General features: G+C 34.1%; 2 protein-coding genes across 2 annotated transcripts; one reads left to right on the top strand and one right to left on the bottom strand.

Moving 5' to 3' along the window:
• Nucleotides 1–603: 603 nt before the first annotated feature.
• LOC144553819 (uncharacterized) lies at nucleotides 604–17,902 on the bottom strand. The gene is made up of 5 exons (XM_078302010.1): nucleotides 17,795–17,902; nucleotides 17,214–17,284; nucleotides 1,638–1,743; nucleotides 1,040–1,172; nucleotides 604–621 (listed from the first exon to the last, which is right to left on the bottom strand). The coding sequence occupies exons 1-5, from the start codon at nucleotides 17,869–17,871 to the stop codon at nucleotides 604–606; spliced, it is 405 nt and encodes a 134-aa protein (XP_078158136.1). The 5' UTR covers nucleotides 17,872–17,902.
• Nucleotides 13,591–16,233, top strand: LOC144554743 (putative disease resistance protein At1g59780). The gene is made up of 2 exons (XM_078303062.1): nucleotides 13,591–14,638; nucleotides 14,976–16,233. The coding sequence occupies exons 1-2, from the start codon at nucleotides 13,680–13,682 to the stop codon at nucleotides 16,117–16,119; spliced, it is 2,103 nt and encodes a 700-aa protein (XP_078159188.1). The 5' UTR covers nucleotides 13,591–13,679; the 3' UTR covers nucleotides 16,120–16,233.
• Nucleotides 17,903–20,359: the final 2,457 nt, after the last annotated feature.

Below are 20,359 nucleotides of genomic sequence, written 5' to 3'. Positions count from 1 at the left end.
TAAAATATTCAATTTAAGATAGGTAACATCTTATGTTTAGTGCCTCAAAACCGCCGGGTATCATGCTTTGACCTCGAAATCAGTATTTAGTTACATACAGCTCATGAGAAAGTAACATGCATCACATGCAAATAATTTGTCTATATGTAAGGTTGTATTGGCTGCCGGGCATTAACATTTGTTTAAATATAGTTTATGAGAAAGTAACATGCATCACATGGAGTTTGTCTCTATGGTGTTTTCATGGTGTATGGATAATCAATTATTGAGATCTTTAAAAACTTATCTTTGGTCTAATGGTAAAGGTACATAATTCTAACATGGGAGGTCATGAATTTGAAATCCACAAAGTGAGAAAATCTTCTATAATATACATAGGAGTTTGAAAGTGTATTGGATGGCTTAACTTCCAATCCATGATTTCAAAAAATAATTATTGAGATCTTTTGGGTTGGGATCCACCAATCATGCCTTATTGTCTTAATTTTTATCGAAATCTTTCTGGTCAATATTGCATTATATGTCGCTCTATCTTTGCATTATATGTCGCTCTCTCTCTCTCAAGTAGCATAAAAATTAAACTGTGCATTTTTTTAAATTGTTTCAAGCATCTATTTTATCCTGACAGCAAAAACAATGAAAAAAACGGTACAAAGCAATAAATTATCATATATAGACCGGTTCAATTTAGATGAAACCAATAGTAATATATAATTCAATTTAGATGACTTTATTACTAAGATTATTTTAATAAATTATCATATTTCAGTTTGATGATAGCGATATCAGATAGCAATAAAAATAACAATTCAACATTTTTCGAAAAAAAAAAATAACATATTGGGTAAAGCTTTGATTTTCGAAAAAAAAAATAACATATTGGTGTCACACCCTCGATCCGGAGGACAATTCAGTCGCGTCTATTATATTTTTGCCACATAGCATCCATTATATCTCCATTAGCAAATAAATTAGAAAAATCATTCGGTATGTAGCAGATAGTTGGTTAAATATGGTACCGAAAGTTTTGTTCACGTACCGCATGAAGTACAGCAAGTAGTAGTTCACTAGAAGCTTGACCAGTAGCTACGAGTTTCAAAGCATCTTTTGTCAATGGAAAGTGGGCCCCACCTGATATGCTCTCCCACAATCTCAGAAATGGTATCACCAGACTTCCCAAAACAAATTAAGTAAAAGAAGTAAAAGCTAGATTATATTAGAATGGGAAAAAAATAGACAAATGGTATCAGCTAATTAAATAATTTTTGGAGAAATGTATTTCTTGAAATTCAAATTTCAAAGAACCTGTTCATTATTATAAACTCTCTCTTTCTCAATCCTATGTTAATTTCTCTAAACTTCTAGCCCAAAATAGTTACACTTGATCAGTTTTTTTTTCCCATATGCATTTAAATTGGGTGTTGTTGTAAACACCAATAGTTGTAGACACTAAATCCAAGGCTGCACAAAGCGTTTCCTTTCTTCCATGCCTTCCTGGATAAATAATACTGTATTGGAAGCGTTATTCAGGTACCAGTTGTTTGGTACCGACTATTGTAAGAACAATATGATTTTGTAATGAAATCGGTGGTAATACCATTATTTAAAGAAAATATACTGTAGAGGAAGCAAATAACCTTAATTCAAGGGGGGTAACAACAAAATTCACAAGCATGATAGTTGGAGCATGGCACCGTTCTCTAAGTATAGCTATTGCCACAGCACAAAGGAACACTGTCACCCCTGATTTCAAATTTAATCAATTATTTTCAAATTTTTGTGTGAATCCAAAATTAAAGAAAGGTAGAAGAGAATTAAATTAAAAAAAGTGCCAAAAATAGGGAAAACACCTAATGCAATTCCAACTGCAGTAGAAAATGCCAATTGCCTGGGCTCAGCTCCCCTAAATATTAAAAAATTAACAGCATTTTATATATTTTATATGTGATAAAATAGGCAAGTTAACAATGGAAAACCATCTCCTGTACCAGTATATTCTGGTACAGAATCTGACAAACAAGAATATCATGAAAAAAATTGCTTTTACAGGTTTCTTTTTCATTTATTTTTCTTTATAGAAATTAATAGCATTCAATATTTTTGATATGTGATAAATAGGCAAGGTAACAAAAGAAAACCACCTTTACCTGTACCAGTATATTGTTGTACTGGTACAGAATCTGACAGGCAAGAATTTCATGAGAAATATTTGGATTTACTGGTTTCTTTGTCATTTCTTTCTTTTTTAGAAGAAACAGAAATAAATTAGAAGAAACAGAAATAAAAGTTACAAAAGGTTGAACTGAACCTGCATTATTTTACGCAAAGGTACAATCTTTCCAATTATTCAAGAAAACACAGAAATTTGAGGAATTGAAATACCTTTTGAGGATCTGGAGCAGTGGGTCGGCGATTTTCTTGTGCAGCATGACATCAAACTGAGCTTCCAGATCGGCATTTGTAGAGAAAACCTCGAAAATTCGAAAAAAAAATCACAATGACACCTTCGCTCCTGATTGCTTTTTCTCCATCTCACCTCTCCATGTCTCGCTCCAGTGAAGGAATTCGTATCCTCTGAGTTTAAATTTTAACTCAGATTTTGAGTTTAGATCTCGACCGTCCGATTTAAATCCACACGAATATTAAAGACACGTGCATTGGTCGGATTCAGATCGGACGGTCCATAGATGAACTTGAACGGTGCGTTAATGCCAATCTGTGTCGCTTCAGTGAAGTGCAATAAATACGCTTAGGGGTGTCAATGGGTACGATACGGGTCGGGTGGAGATATTTTCATACCCGTATCCGTTATGATAACGAAAAAAAATCTTTACCCTTACCCGTATTTTCGAATACGGTACGGGTCGGGTAATCGGGTAAACGGATAAAAATGTGTCATTAACATTTCGATTTGTGTTTTTGATAAAATATTTTTAAAAAAAAGAAAAAATAATAATGAATACAACTAATTTGTATTATGAAAATTTAATAAAATACAAAAACTTTATTGTTCATGTATCATCTTCATACAAATATATATCTATATATAATTTTATTTTTTTAAAATTATCTTATACGAAAACGGGTAAGATAACGAAAAAAAAACATTACCCTTACCCGTACCCGATTAGCTAACGGAAAAAAAAAATCTTACCCTTACCCGTGTTTTCAGATACGATACGGGTCGGGTAAACGGGTAAAAGGGTGCCATTGACACCCCTAAATACGCTTCATTTTTTTTTTTTTTCTCATAAAAAAAAAGAAGTGCAATAAATGCCAGATCTAGCTAGAGTAGAATCTCCTGAAGTAACCCAATCTTTTACTTTAGATCAAGACTGTCCGATCAAAATCAGTGACAGATCGGACGTTCCATATTCAAAATCAGAAGTCAACAGAAAACTGGAGAAGTGGAGATGCAAATTGCAAATAGATAAAATAGATGGACTGTTGGGCCGGCCCAAATAATTGGTCAGGTCTAGTTGGATCGGATTGTCTTGATAATGAAAACATAATAACTGAATAGATGAGATTGGTTCTTTCCAAATGACCGAATTACCCTTCATTGGGTTTTGAAGCATGAATGGTGAATGTGGTTTGTGTACAAAGTCATGCAAAAGTTATTCGGCTCTGCAGTTTTGGATATAAATTTATGAAATTTTGTTTTGTGTAAAAATAAAATTTTAGATAGCAAGTTTATATGAATTTGAACTTTGTAATTTATTAAATTATTATCATTTAGTGAATATCAAAAGTGGTTGATAAATATTATAATAAAATAAGTATTAATCTAAGATATGGGAGCAAATTGATTTGAATTAATTAAAATAAATATTAATTAAAATATATATTAAGAGCCCCAATAGTTTGTACATTTAAATTGAATAAATTAAAAAGTAAAATTGAATTTACTTATTAATTAATTTGAATGGCTTCAACTGCTCCATACCATTAATCAAGATGCGCAGGTGACCTTAAAATGGTGTTCAACAAAATCACAATATTTTGGGTTCCTTTGCTTCACAATAAACCAAATCCTGCCACCCGAGTAATGGAACCTGTTAAATCCAAACAAAATGGAGTAAGGTGACTCATTATCAAACTCTTTGAGAAAATCATCTAATATTTTAAGGAGGCTTAAGACACTTAAAACTATATTGGATAAATTAGTTAATTACTGAAATTAAATATGAATTAAACTATATTGGGTTGAACTAAATATGGACCGAAATTCTCTCTCTGATCGATCTGTTCTGATATGATCAGATGGATAATTGTTTTGAATTAGGTGCAAATGAACTATGCCATTGAGCAGGCTCAAACAAATTGATGCATACTAGTTATAAATATATGTACTATAGTTCAGATTTTAGTTGATTCAATCACTTGTCCAAAATCACATAGAAAAAGGAAAGGAAGATAGAAAAATAGATGAACAATATTTTCGGTTTTATTGGTTTAGACCAAAAATATGATATGTTTAAATTTGCATCACTTCAGAAATCGAGAGAGAAACGCTAGCACTTCGACTCGTAGTTAAGTTTGTCAACCTATTCGTGTAGATATTGGTAAAGACATGACTATAGTTGTTGTTGTATGAATTGACACAAGATATATGAAGTGAAGAAGGTTACTAGTAGCCTTGAAGTTTCTACTATTAGTCTAGTATTGAACTTTATATATATATATTGGAATTAGTTTTATACATGAATTATGATTTTTAATAATAAACAAATCTTGAACTAAATCAAATTATTGCACAAATAAGCTACCCGAAAACCCTAGTGGGCCTTCATTTGTGCCCACAAAAGGCTGTTTATTTGACAAATGAAATTTTAAATAAGAGAATTCAATCATATATTTTGTAAATTATTTATAGTCACAAAAAAAATCAATAATCATGATTTAGTTAATTAATTTTGTAGAATCATCCTAGAACATGAAATGGCCTTAATTTAAAACAAAATTGCACAAGTTTCCTGTTTATTTTTTAATTAACTATAAAAATGAACGCTACTGTTTGGTCAAAACACATAACATGGGTCATAATATGTTAGAATTAATTATCTAATAAATCCATATCTAATGCCTTTCTATGATGCCAAACTATGTTTAGAAATTTTTTTGCAACTTGGTATCATATATATATAATTTAAAATTACTTCCGTGCTAAAAGATGGATTATAAAAACATAAAATGCATTATTTGAGCGAGCAAGATAATATTTGATTCTGGGATTTGTCGGATGATTATAAAAATCTTATATGCATCTTTTTAATTTTTTTTGATAATCAGAGAAATTATCTTTGTTAACTGATCAAGTGGGTCCCAGAACTCAGCGATTTGACTTGGTCATCAATATCTTAGGCTATTCCCAAATCGATTGCAATTTCCAATTTTGCTCCTCTTCTAGAGAGAGCATCTGCAACCTTAATTTCCATGACCTCTTTGTATTCAAGCTTCAATTATGGTTACAATAATCACAACATAAGGGGATATGCATAGAATAAAGTTATAAAATATCAAGATAAATGAGTCTAATTAGGGGTGTCAATGGGTACGGTACAGGTCGGGTGGAGACATTTTCATACCCATACCCATTAAAATTGACCTTACCCATACCCTACCCATACCCATTAAAAATTGATCTTACCCTACCCTACCCTTACCCGTTAATATTATCGGATAACAAAACGGTAGCGGATAAATAACGGATAATACTAGTATAATAAGTAGTTTTATTATATTTTACAAATTAAACATCAAAAACTTATTCATTTTAACACATATATAATTGCATTTCTAATAAAAAATAAAATAAATGTGCAATCAATTCCAACTAAATTATTTTTTATAAAGAATAAAAATTTAAAAACATGGGTTGAAAATTGAATTGAATATATATTTGAATTTTATAATTACCCTATAGGGTAACGGGTACGAAATAGTCATTACCCATACCCTTACCCATTTATTTAACGAAAAAAAATTCTTACCCATACCCGTACCCAATAAGCTAACGAAAAAAAAACCTTACCCATACCCGCCTTATCGAATACGATACGGGTCATGTAAACGGCTAAAAAGGTACCATTGACACCCCTAAGTCTAATGTCATAATGTGACTGATGTCTCAACTGGCAACAGTTGCCATGCTGGTTTTACTCTTGACCATTTTACCCTTCAAATTGAAGTGTGTGCTTTTTAATCTGTAATTAACTTGGTTGTATGCTTTTGATGGTTCTAATTTAGTCAAAATTGTGGACATCTTTTAGAGTACAAATGAGTGTTGAAAAAGAACGCTCATTTAGGCCAATTAATTGGTTGATTAGTTGTTAGCGTTGACTAAACTGTTACGGATTTTTCAGATTAATCAGCTGATTATTTCCGATTAATCACTTGACGATACCCAGTTCATTCAGTGAGCGCATACCATTATTTACAACACCAGTACAAATAGCATGCATAGTTCCAGTTCCTTCTTAGAATCTGTCACTAACCTAACATATATTTTGGGTCAATGGCAAGAATGTAACAAATTAAAATAGTATGAAGAAGTTGCTCTTCCCCCCTTTTTTTACATGATATATTTATGTGCAAAATTTAATCAATCTCCATGCAAATTTAATCAAATAGCAAATCTCAAGTATGAGTTGCAATCTTGCATCAATATTTTTTTACAAAATATATAGTTAAAAAATAATACTTATCTATTTTTAAGTTCATCAATCTGGCAAGATAATAAATTAAGAAGGCTTAATTCATCAATGTAAACAAATTTCGAAACTAAAAGATGATACTTATCTTTGTTTTGAAACTTTATTATTTAAAAAAAAAAACATTAGGAATTAAATGACATAAAACTGTTAAATGGGGAGCATAGTTAGTTCTAATGCTAATTTCTTCAAGACATTAATATATTGATTATATTTTAAAAGTGAGACCAATCTAGAAAATAAATGACTAAATGAACATTTTGCTAATTTAAAAGTGAGACCATATCTAGCTTGGGTACGATCTCCTAAAGTAACACAATTTTTTACTTTAGCTCCTGACTGTCCGATCAAAATCCATGACAGGTAGGACGGTCTGAATTCAAACACAAAATTAATATTATTACGGGATACAAATTGATCTACATCTTGCTTTTTGTAGGTCAGTGACAGTTTCGTAAAAAATTCAAAAGTTAACAGATAAAATAGATGGACTGTTGGGCCGGCCCAAATAATTGGTCAGATTTAGTTGGACTGGGTTGTCAAGATAATGAAAACATAATTACTGAATAGATGAGATTGGTTCTTTCCAAATGATTGGGTTATGAAGCATGAATGGTGAATATGGTTTTTACCTTAAGTCATGCAAAAGTCATTTATCATTGGATATAAATTCATGAAAATTTGCTTTATTTAAAAATAAAATTCTAAATAGCCAATTTATCTGAAATTGAGTTTTGTAACTTATTATATTATTGTCATTAGTGAAGATCAAAAGTGGTTGTTAAATATTATAATAAAGCAACTTGATTCAGAAAAATTATCTTTTCAAATAAATTGATTAAAATACAATATGTAATACATAAGAAATTATCTAATGACTAGTTATCTGTTTATATAAATAATATATAAACAAACTATGGCCTCAAGAAGATAAACCTCTATAATTAACTATTAATTATAAAAATAAATGTAACATTTGGTAATCTTATTTATTTTGATAAAATTTATTTGGACTTGTTTATAATATTGAATAATATGAAGGTCCAAGTTGTAAAAATGCAAAACTCTAACTAGAGAGAGAAAAAAAAAATTACCGTGGCATTCAAGCCACGTGGCTCTATGCATGCAATTTTATTACCGCCATAAGTTTCTTTAAAAGCTATCTCTTTTAATTGATTAAGAAAAGGGTAAAAGAAAAAAACTGAAACCGAAAGAGAAAAAAAAAGAGAGAAAATGAAAAAAATAGTTTGGTAAAAGATTTAGATATTGATTAGTATTAAATTTCATGTTCAATTAGAATTCTGATTACGTCGCATTGATTCTGAATAGTAGTTGCAGTTCAATTTGGATTTTTGGATTGATTGTTATCAGATAACCGGACTTCTCTATAATTTGTGTTTTCGTTTTGTTTGGTTTAATTGAATGTTTGAACTGGATATTGGATTATGAGGGCATAATTAACGGGATAGTGGGTCTGAAGTTCAAATTTTATTGAACTAATTAATGAGATTGTGTGTACTGTGAATGTGGAAATGGTCTAGGGCAGACATTCCAAAAGTGTGAATACTGTGTAACTTGTTTTACTAATAATCTAAACCAAGACCAGGTGCTATCATCGTTAAATATGCAAGCATAATTTGATGTTAATTTGTGTGTATTAATCAAGTCCGTTTAAATGGTTGTTTAATAATTAAGCCAATTATAGAGAAGAGTACTGTCGTTAAATAACCGGTTACTAAGCTTTGTAGCTGATTCCGTATTGTTTATGTTTGTTATTTTTGTTGCAATATAGGTTTATGAGTGCCTCTCTTGTCGCGACTTCTGGTCCGGTGGCAGGATCATGACAATAAATTACTAATTTAAAAAATAATTAATTTTTTTATTGGAAACCGCCTCTAAAATCACCTGTTTTTGCGTCCAATCGCCTATTATCTCCTCTTTTTTCTTCCTCTTTTTCTGTTCTGTTGGATTTGAGTGATTTGTAGTGGAAGGAGAGAAAAAAAAAACATGTATATAGCAAACCGCTAGGATTCTTAGCGGTTTTATAGAGATAAGAAATGTCGAGGGCATGCAATTTTTTAATTTATGGAGGATATTAAAAAAATCGGTTACAGTAGTAAGATAGTACATTTTATTTGCGGCTATTTATAACAGGTTATTAAATTATTAATGTGCATGGATTTGTCCTGTAGTAATTGTTTTAGTGTAATAATTTAGAGAAAATTTCTAGTGTGTCTATATAAACTTTTGAAATAATTAATTTCCTCATAAAAACAACATAATATCCAATATTCCCATAAAAGCTTCACATTCTCTTTGAGAGTTGAAATCTTCAATTATTTTTTAATTATATGAATTTTTTTTTTAATTCTTTAATATTTCGGCTTTCTTTCATTGATATCTATATCAATGAATCCTAAACGTTTAACCTCTCCATAAACAAAGTCCTCCTAGACTTCTGTTATTGAGACCTTCAGGAAATTTTAGTTAGTATAATAATTTTCTATTCTGATATAATATATTCAATTAAAGATAGGTAACATCTTATGTTTAGTGCCTCAAAACCGCCGGGTATCATGCTTTGACCTCGAAAGTAACATGCATCACATCGAAATAATTTGACTATATGCAAGGTTGTATTGGTTGCCGGGCATTATTATTTGATTAAATACAATTTATTAGAAAGTAACATGCATACATCACATGGAGTTTGTCTCTATGATGTGTGGAAAATCAATTCGGGTGCCACCAATCATGCCTTATTGTCGTAATTTCTTATTGAATTCTTTCTTGTCAATATTGCATTATACATACCAATATACCTTGTGTTTCTCAATTTTTTCTCGCTCTTTATTTTCCTCCTCCTCTGAGTCCTCTCTTTCTCTATCTCACAGAAAGATTTGACCTCACTCCAGTGCTCAACTCTTGCACCAGATCGCCCTCGATCCAACGTATCAGTCTCAGCTCCAGCTCCCCGTTGCTCAAGAGAGCCTCAGCTAAGCACCAATCGATCTGTTATTGGTATGCTGCCTCTCTCCCTCCCTCCCTCCCTCACTCTCTCTCTATCTTTCTCTTTCTCTCTAGTGGATTCGAGGTAATATTGGTCCAAGGACTAGATCTGATAAAATAAGCCGTGCATTTATTAAAATTGTTTCAAGCATCTATTTTATCTTTTTTTTCTCCTCTTTCTTTACCTCCAGACTCTCTCTTTCTCTCTCTCTCTCACTGAAAGCTTTGACCTCGCTCTGGTGCTCATCTCCTGCACCGGATCGCCCTCAATTCGACGTATCAGTCTCAGCTCCAGGTCCCCGTTGCTCATGACAGCCTCAGCTAAGCTCCGCTTGATCTGTTCTTGGTATGCTGCCTCTCTCTCTCTCTCTCTCTCTCTCAACTAGCTTCAAATAGGTGCAAATTGGAGATGATTTTTAGAGGGAGGTAAAATTGATCCGAGGACTAGATCTGCTGAATTAAATTGTTCATTTTAAAAATTGTTTCAAACATCTATTTTATCCTGACAGCAAAAACGATGAAAAAAAAGTACAAAGCAAAAATTAATTTAGGTCTTACTAGTTGGCAACAAGTAACTGTTGGGGTTATAACTATAAATGCGAAATACTAGTACATCCCATACCAACTACATAAAATCTGTAATAGATCCAATAAACCGTATACCAAGAAGTACCGAGAAATTAATTAGAGACAAAGCAAGCTTGCATAAAACCAAAATCAACAACAATAGAGGAAATATATGACCGTGAGATAGATCGAGTCTACTAAGCATACAAGAGAAAGCAAACAGAGAGATAAGGCGGTTCGGTCGAGCCTATTCCACCGGGAGACACGGCCAACAATCTTCACTATTAAACAAGAGATTACAAAGAGCTACAAGAGTGTTTCAATTGTTAGTACAAATAATCATTCTATCTCACTATCTCTCTTCCTCTCTCTCTTTCTGTTTTACAAGAAGAGCTGCCAATTACCATACCAAAATGGCGTAGGTCACCATAGAGGAAAGAAAGGGAACAAGGAGAAATGGCTCAGGCCTGATTTTGGGCCTAATAATCCCAACAATATCCACTGTAGCCTCAAATTGACAACTCACTCTATCGCCAACCATCACGGTCCAATAGCTGTTTGTTGGTATTACGTCTTCTCTCACAAGCCTCCATGTCCAGAGACTCATCACATCAAACCTGAGTCCACGATCCATGGCCGCCCAGGTCCAATGCCCCATGCAGTGTCAGCCACCACATGTCCAGTCCTGCCTCCACCAGTATCAAAGCACCCACGAGTATCAAGGTCACTAAACCTGCCATCTCCAGCTCGCCTCCATCCAGGCCGTTGTCGAATGGCACGCTCCTCCATACCACTTGTCTCCACCGCAATGTGTCACATCATTTCCTCCTAAATCTTCACTCGTCGTGGCCTCGCACAAAGCCACGGTGCCGAGGTCCATACCAGCAAGCACAAGCACGGTTCCGACGAAAATCATACTGCTATCCTGATCCAACCATGCGTCGCTCGTAGAAGTACCCGCTGGTACGACAGTGGGCGCGGACTGCACTTTACCAACCATCTCATAGAGACCACCGCGTCTGGTATCCCGAATGACAACCATGTCACCTTGAAGTATTTCCATGGACCCATAGCGGATTCAAAACTCATACCCACATGAATTCAACCCACCGAGTGACACAAGACCCTGTCAAATACCGGATACGTACCGAACACTGGTAATCGTGCGAATCATACCATCCCACATCCAAAACCTAACTGCACAAACTTCGACGGCCGACAAAGTCAATCCATCAGCCACAGTCACGGCACCACCAGACACCTCACAAAAGGAATCAAAACAATCCCTCTGTGGACAAATGTGGAATGTATTCCCGGAATCTAACACTCAGCTACTACAGACGCCACCTTTACCGCTACATCTCCAATCACCAACAGTGTCATACACCCCGCCTTTACCCATACTCACAAAGACGTCACCGTCATGATTGATCGCAATGGCATTGCGACCGGATCGAGGTGTAGATGGACGATCCAGCTATAACTTGGGACAATCGCGTCGAAAGTTACCAGGTTTTCCGCACTTATGATAGTTCCATGGCCCGACTTCTTCCGTCGTCACCACTCTGATGCAGTCATAAGCGCGCTAGAGGATTCTAACCCATCCTCCTCACACTACCTCAAGGACTCGGAGTCTAAATATATAGCAGTCACTTCTCCCATGGTGAGCTCACACTTCTTTCCTAGCAAAGACATCATAATCAGATCATACGACATTGGTAGGAATGCCATAAACAAACAAGCTTGATCTTCCTCCTCGATCTTTCCACCTGCATTGAACACATCTCGTATCAAAGTGTTATACGCACCAAGGTGAGCCCTTAAATCCATACCCTCCTTCATTCTAAGCCAGTACAACTGCTTTTTCAAAGCCGTTTGACTTGCCAAGGACTTAGACAGGTACATACTCTCCAGCTTTTTCCATAAATCATTTGGAGAAGTTTCGACCATGAACAAGACTTTGACTTCATTTGACAAACAAAACCGGATTGTACTAGAGGCTTACCACACATTTTTTTCCACTTGTTTTCTTGTCATTTGGGTTGGTATCATTCAAGGCATCGTCCAAACCCTGAAGCACAAGGGCAAACCGCACTGAACCTTGCCACAATGAAAAATTTTGTCTCCTGTCAAATTTCTCAATCCCAAATACAGATGCAATAGTAGGGTTTGCCATATTCTTGTTCATGTTGGAATCGTACCAAATAATCCGAAGCTCTGATACCGCTTGTTGGGGGTTATAACTAGAAATGCGAATACCGATACACCACATACCTACTACAATAAACCCACAATAGATCCAATAAACCGTATGCCAACAAGTACCAAGAAATTAGAGAAAAAGCAAGCTTGCATACAACCAAATCAGCAATAATAGAGGAAAGATGTTACCGTGACATAGATCGAGTTCACAAAGCATACAAGAGAAAGCAAACACAGAGATAAGGTGGTTTGGTCGAGCCTACTCCGTCGGGGTGCAAACAACATCTTCACTATTAAATAAGAAATTACAAAGAGTTACAAGGGTGTTCCAATTGTTAGCACAAACAATTACTCTATCTCACTATCTCTCTCTTTCTCTATCTCTCTCTTTCTGTTTTGACAAGAAGATCCGCCAATTACCATACCAAAATGGCGTAGGTCACCAGAGGAAATAAAGGGAACAAGGAGAAATGGGCCAGGCCCGATCTTGGGCCTAATAATCCCAACAGTAACTTCAAACATCTATTTTGGTCTGATGTTCATTTAATTTTTGAGGAAGATCATGGAAGATAATCTCATGACCTTTTGAATAATAATTAATTTTGAGTTTGTAAATTTTGTTGTAATTTACAAAGGATCGAAGCAAGGATTGGACAATTCTTTTAGATCATTTAATTTTCGTTCTTATATGTTCCATCCCTAACAGGGCTCGAAACTTTACCCTCTTGTTTCATCTATTACCATATCTCAACCCGTTTATAGTTTTATACAGTGAACAACATTTACAGTTACTGCCATTTCTTCTATTCACTTGTAAGGCATTTTTCTGAAATTTCCCCAATTTTGCATCTAATAAGATAAACAAGAAATGTTATAAAAAACATACATGCTATTTAATTACCCCAATACAGTTAGTTTTATGAAACTTTCATCCAATAAAATAAATTGAAACCTGAACAAGAATTCCTGTTCCAATCCGGTCAATTTTATAGTTCACTCACCATTTATAGTATTTTTTTTTTTATAAATGTTTCGTTCTCATTGCAGTTACTTGGTGGAGGTTGCGGTTGAATTGCATGTGAGGGTGTATTCTGCATGATTATACTGTTTTGATTAGTCAAACAAAGATAGCACAAGAGAGAGGGAGGGAAGGCTTTTTAGTGTGATTTTGAGAAAGTTGAAACAGAGATGGATGCCTTATTGTCCATAACTAAAATGCTATTAGAATCTGCCCTTTATAGTTTTACACTAGAATTTGACCCCGATGGCAATATCCATCCGATAATAAGTAAAGTAATGGAACTTCAAGATTTCATGACAAGCACAAAATTCAGTGTGCTCCCAGGGGATGAAAAGCAAGCTCTAATTGAGTGTGCACACCAAACAGCCCATAAACTTGGAAATTTCATGAGTAAGTTCGCCGAACATTGTGTTTCTCGAAAGCAGTCCTTCGGGAATGATGATTTGGTGAAAGATTGGAAGAAAACCCAGGATTTAATCATTCGTATGGTGGAAACGTACGATTTTTCTAAGAACACAGAAGATCAGTTGAAGCTCAATTCCCAACGAGAAGCTGACATCTTTCACTGCAACTTAGAGAGCATTAAAAACATTGAAAACATGCTTCTTGAGACAGAGGATAGTACAAATAGCATAACACTCAATGAGGAACAGAGCCAAGCACTCTTCCTCAAGAAAGCGTTCCCAACTAAAACCAATTTGCAAGGCAGGCACAGTTCTTTATCGTTTTTGCAATTTCTTTATGAATTATGTAAAGAACTGGACGAACTCCCTCACCTGATTTGCAAGGAAAGTGAAGGACAACCTCTAACTCTTCTCCTTATAGGGGGTCTCCTTTCATTCAAACCAATGGTGTACGACACCTGGAACAAGGTCAAAGAAGATCTGGTCAAAATCAAAGAGTCTAATAATCATGTTACGACCAATCATATGTGGCACATTTTTACATACTGCTATAATGATTTACCTTACTTTCTCCAACGGTGCTTTCTTTATGTTGCATGTTACCCAATTGGTTACGAGATTCCTACAACATCTCTAACTGAGATATGGTTTGCTGAAGAGTTTGTTAAAGAAGGGGATGAGGAGTCGACTGCACATAAGTACCTCGAGGAACTTGTCCAAAGGTATTCTCAATATTTTAGGAAATTAACATTGGGTCTTATAATTTATAGGTGATTATTAGATCAAGGGTTTTTCTGTTGTAGCATAAATGACATCACAACTAGTAATAGGATGCATATTGTTGCTATTTTGGACATAGGGTCATGGTTACCTAAAAGGAGGTCATCAATACAAATGAATTTTGTCTGTTTTATTACAATAAGAGTAGATAATTTTCTCTCGTCTCTTTGGTGATAAACAAAAACACTTTTTCTACTTTAAGTATAATGAGAAATTTTGTTTTTTTTTTTTTTATAAACATGTAATTGATGTTTGATTATTTTTCCTTCTCTCGTGTAGGTCGTTGTTTTGTGTTGTAAAGAGATCACTCTTAGGAACAATAAAAAGTTTCCGAGTACATCGTTCTATTCATGAATTTGCAATCCAACAATCCTACAAGGAGAGGTTTTTGGTTGTTAATCCAGATCAAGAAGAAATCAAATCCCTGTTCCGTTTAGCAATCCGTGAGGACAACAAGAAACAATACATGGAGGTGAAAAATAATCATATACATTCCTTTTTTGCTTTTAGTTTAGATACAAATGTACTTCTGGGAGATGCCATTCTCCTCAGAGTGTTAGAATTGAGGAAATGTATAATCCCAGTAACAGCTTTACCGCACATGATATTCCTACGATATCTAGGCTTGAGAGGTAGTAACATATCTAACCTTCCTGAAAATATAGGAGACATGGTAAATCTTCAAACATTGGATGTTAGAGATACAAGCATACAAACCGTACCTGAATCTCTGTGGAAAATCTTTACACTTCGTCATGTTTATGTGAATCCTAGTCCCCAAATTAAAGGCCCACCCTCTTCAGCAAGTATATCGAACCTACGAATCCTTAAAACAGTTGTGGCTCATGAGTCGTGGCAAGAAAAATTTCCAAACTTCCTAATCCAACTTAGAAAGTTAGCACTTTCAAATTCTGAGAATCTAGATTGGAAATCTATTTCTGACCTATTGAGCCACATGGATAAACTCATCTCGATGGCAATTGTAAGCGACATTATACCTTCAGAGGCTGTCGATATAAGAGCATTTCGAAACCTCGAGACAGTGAAGTCTATTAAATTAGAGGGAATATGGAATTGTAGGAAACTTCCAATAGATAACATTAAATTCCCACCAAACCTTACAAAGCTCACCCTAACAAATTCCGGTTTGAAGGAAGACCCTATGCCGACGCTAGAAAGACTTGAAGCCCTAAAATTTCTGAGTTTACAGGATGGAGCATACACAGGAACCCAAATGGTTTGCTCCACAGAGGGTTTTCCACAATTGCAGTTCTTAGAACTTACGAAATTAGAGAATTTGGAGAATTGGGAGTTGAAATGGAGGGCTATGCCACGGCTCACCACACTACGTATTGTTCAGTGCCAAAAACTCAACAACCTTCCTGATCTATATCATGTTACTGATAAACTTATAGATAATTGATAAGTTGCTTACAGTCTCTTCCTTTGATTCGGTTCAACTTTTTTTTTTTTTTTTGTGTGTGTGTATGTGCGTCTCTTGTTCTTTATGTTCCTGCTTTAATGTATGATGTGTTGTCCGTATCAGTGCTAGCTGAGTAAATTAAATATTTTCAATGAATTTGGTGTTTCCATAAAAATCAAGTGGCATATTTACTCTTTTAGATGTTGTTATTATGTGTGTTGTGTTTTGATTCTAGAACAGTCATGATGAACTCATGAGCAATAGTTTCATTGAGTGAATTGACTCAATACTTGTGAGGGGATATTCGCGCATAATAAGAATATATATTTGTTAATATAACGTTCCAATATTTTCGAAATATTTTTTTTAAGTTTTTGATCTTTATTATTTTATTACAATCTCTTACAATATTTTAAAATCTTTTACATTCTTGATATGAATAAAATGAATCGCCTTGCTGCATAATTTATAAAACATGTTCGAGTAGTAGTTTATTTATTTGGATTTTTAATTATAATTTTTTGGTTGGTGAATTAATTGACATGATTGTAGTAGCCGTTTACATTGGTGGTGTACTATTACAGTCTATGCAAACATGCTTATTAGTGGATCCAACCTTCGCCTTTTTTTTTTTTTTTTTTTTTTTTTTTTTCTGAGTTGTGTAGATTTTTAAAATCAAATCTCAACCGGCAAAGTATCTGGAATAGCTACAAGGGAATATACACTACTACAAAAAAACATATTTACCATTCTCCTTTACCATTGGATGTGCTTTCGCATAGATGGTGTATGTAATTAGTGGCAGCGCGGTAATTACTTTGAACTTTTTACCATCTGTTAGGTATAAACAACCGATGGCGTATCACTATTTAAAGAAAAATATACTATACAGGAAGCAAATATCCTTAATTCAAGGGGGGGGGGGACAACAAAATTTGCAAGCATGATGGTTGGAGCATGGCACCGTTCTCTAAGTTATTGCCACAGCACAAAGGAACACTGTCACCCCTGATTTCAAATTTAATCAATTATTTTCAAATTTTTCTGTGAATCCAAAATTAAAGAAAGGTAGAAGAGAATTAAATTAAAGCTACCAAAAATAGGGAAAACACCCAATGCAATTCCAACTGCAGTAGAGAATGCCAATTGCCTGGGCTCAGCTCCCCTAAATATTAAAAAAATAACAGCATTTAATATATTTTATATGTGATAAAATAGGCAAGTTAACAATGGAAAACCATCTCCTGTGCCAGTATATTTTGGTACAGAATCGGACGGAGAAGAATATCATGAAAAATATTGCATTTACAGGTTTCTTTTTTATTTAATTTTCCTTTTTATATAAATTAATAGCACTCAATATTTTTGATATGTGATAAATATGCAAGGTAACAAAAGAAAACCTCCTTTACCTGTACCAGTATGTTGTTGTAATGGTACAGAATCTGACAGAAGAATTTCATGAAAAATATTTGCATTTACTGGTTTCTTTGTCATTTTTTTTTTTTTAAAGAAACAGAAATAAAAGTTACAAAAAGTTGAACTGAACCAGCATTATTTTACGCAAAGGTACAAGCTTTCCAATTATTCAATGAAGATGCAATCGAAAAAAAAAGGATAAATGAACAAAAATAAATTACTCAAGAAAACACAGCAATTTGAGGAATTGAATTACTTTTTGAGGATCTGGAGCAATGGGTCGATGATTTTCTTGTGCAACCCTGCAACCAAACTGAGCTTCCAGATCGGCATTTGCACAATACCCCTTGAAAGTTCGAAAAATAATCACAAAGACTCCTCCTTTCCTTATTTCTTCTTCTCCATCTCACCTCCTCCCCATGTCTCGCTCCAGTGAAGGAATTCGTATAGAGTTTTAACTCAGATTCTGAGTTTAGATCTGACCGTCCGATTTAAATCCGCAAGAATATTAAAGACACCTGCATTGGTGGGATTCAGATCGGACGGTCCAGAGATGAACTCGAACGGTGTGTTAATGCCGATCCCTCTGTGTCACTTCCGTGAAGTGCAATAAATGCCAGATCTAGCTTGAGTACGAATTCCTGAAGGAACCCAATCTTTTACTTTAGATCCTGACTGTCCCATCAAAATCCATGACAGATCGGACGGTCCAGATTCAAACATAAAATTTGAGTTACTTTAGGGGATCTGAATTTATCTACCTCTTGTCTTTCTCTTTGCTCTCGTAAGTATTAAGTATAGCACTGTCGGTCGGTGTCAGTATCATAATTAAATTCAAAAGTTAACAGAAAACTGGAGATACAAATAGATAAAATTGATGGACTGTTGGGCCGGCCCAAATAATTGGTCAGGTTTAGTTGGACCGGGGCTGTCTAGATTATGAAAACATAATTATTGGTTCTTTCCAAATGATCGATTTACTCTTCATTGGGTTTTGAAGCATGAATGGTGAATGTGGTTTGTGTATATAGTCATGCAAAAGTCATTTGGCACTGCAGTTTTGGGTATAAATTCATGAAATTTTGCTTTGTGAGAAAATAAAACTTTAGATAGCTAGTTTATATGAATTTGAGCTTTGTAATTCATTACATTATTGTCATTTAGTGAATATCAAAAGTGGTTGATAAATATTATAATAAAATAAGTATTAATCTAAGATATCGGAGAAAATTGATTTGAATTAATTAAAATATATATTAAGAGTCTCAATAATTTGTCTATTTAAATTGAACAAAAAAGTAAAAATTGAATTTACTCACTAATCAGTTTGAAAGTCTTCAACTTTTCCGTACCATCAATCAAGATATGCAGGAGGTTATCAAGTGTGTTAATTGCGCTGTAGACATGTGTAATATTATCATTATGCACAATAGGGTACCTTAAAATAGTGTTCAACAAAATTACAAGTTTTTGGTTGTTGTGCTTCGCAATAAACATAACCTTCTTCCTCGAGTAATTACACCTGTCAAGTTTAAACAAAATAAAGTAAGATAACTCATTGTGAAACTCCTTTGGAAAAAATCTAGAATCTTAAGGCGGCTTAAGATAATTGAGGTAGATTACACCGTACTTGAGTCCATTCTGAAAACCCAACTCAAATTAGAGCACAATTGTGTCATGAGGGATATGAGTTTCTTAAACTTGTTGACAATTTTTATTACATAATGATTTCAATTTAACCCGAATTAAAAATTATTTTGATGGTAAATATATATGAATTGTTTGAGGATATTGAACCGGTGATAAATCTGGTGTTAACTAAAACCTGTTATTTAGATCTCAACCATTCAAACTTTTCTATTCACGAATTTCAATAAAAACTAAAGATTGTATTGGAATCGGAATAACAAGTTTATGTTATTCTCAAAGAACAACAACAGATTTATTTCGAACTAATATGCTAATCATTAGTGCATCTTATCTCAATTATTATATAATCAATTTAATGGTCCCCATAATTTTTTATTTTATGTACGCTCTTTTTGTACGTTTCATATACCGTTCTTATATCAGCACACCAATAGAATTAAAATGAAATATCAAGTGAAACATGCATGTCTAAAGTTAAATTCATTTTTTTGGCCATAAAGATATTACAAACAGTCCTAAAAATAAAAGTATGTCAAACTATAAATACAAAAAAAATTCTTATTTTTTTATCAACATTTTCTACCAAATAACCGTTGTTAATTTTGCTTGCTTCTTTCTTTATTTTCTCCGAATTTCTCAGATATTTCGATAATTTTTCCTGCCCGTATTGTGCGAGTCTTGCCCTGTTACCCAGTATGTAGCGGGTCTAACAATGGGAAGCCAACAAGTAAGCATTGACTTGTTTCACACCTAACAACCCATTGCGATAAATACGAACTATGAGGAGATAGAAAGAGTGCCCCCATGCCAGCTAATTAGCAGCCTATCCTGTGTTCACACGCACGTGCGAAAAGTGTACCGCTATCTTTTGTTGATTCGATATTTGTAGATTTTGTGAAGGTTGTAATGAATTTTATTTGCCGGGCGAAAAGTGTGCCGCTATCTTTTGTTGATTCGATATTTGTAGATTTTGTGAAGGTTGTAATGAATTATTTTCATGCTAATAACACAAAAGGTCACCCTCTTACCACCACATCATGTTCTGAACTAATCACTAGTGGAAAAACTGAAATCAGGATCGGTCTATCTGGATCGGTTATATGGGACACCCGATCCTAATAAGTATCTGGATCGGTTTATTTAACAAAACCGATCCTAAAAACTATTCAGA

The sequence above is a fragment of the Carex rostrata genome, chromosome 5 (genome assembly GCF_964058835.1).
Source record: "Carex rostrata chromosome 5, lpCarRost1.2, whole genome shotgun sequence".
NCBI lineage: Eukaryota > Viridiplantae > Streptophyta > Magnoliopsida > Poales > Cyperaceae > Carex > Carex rostrata.
The sequence above is the reverse complement of the archived record's forward strand: the minus strand, read 5'-3'. Positions and strand labels throughout refer to the sequence as shown.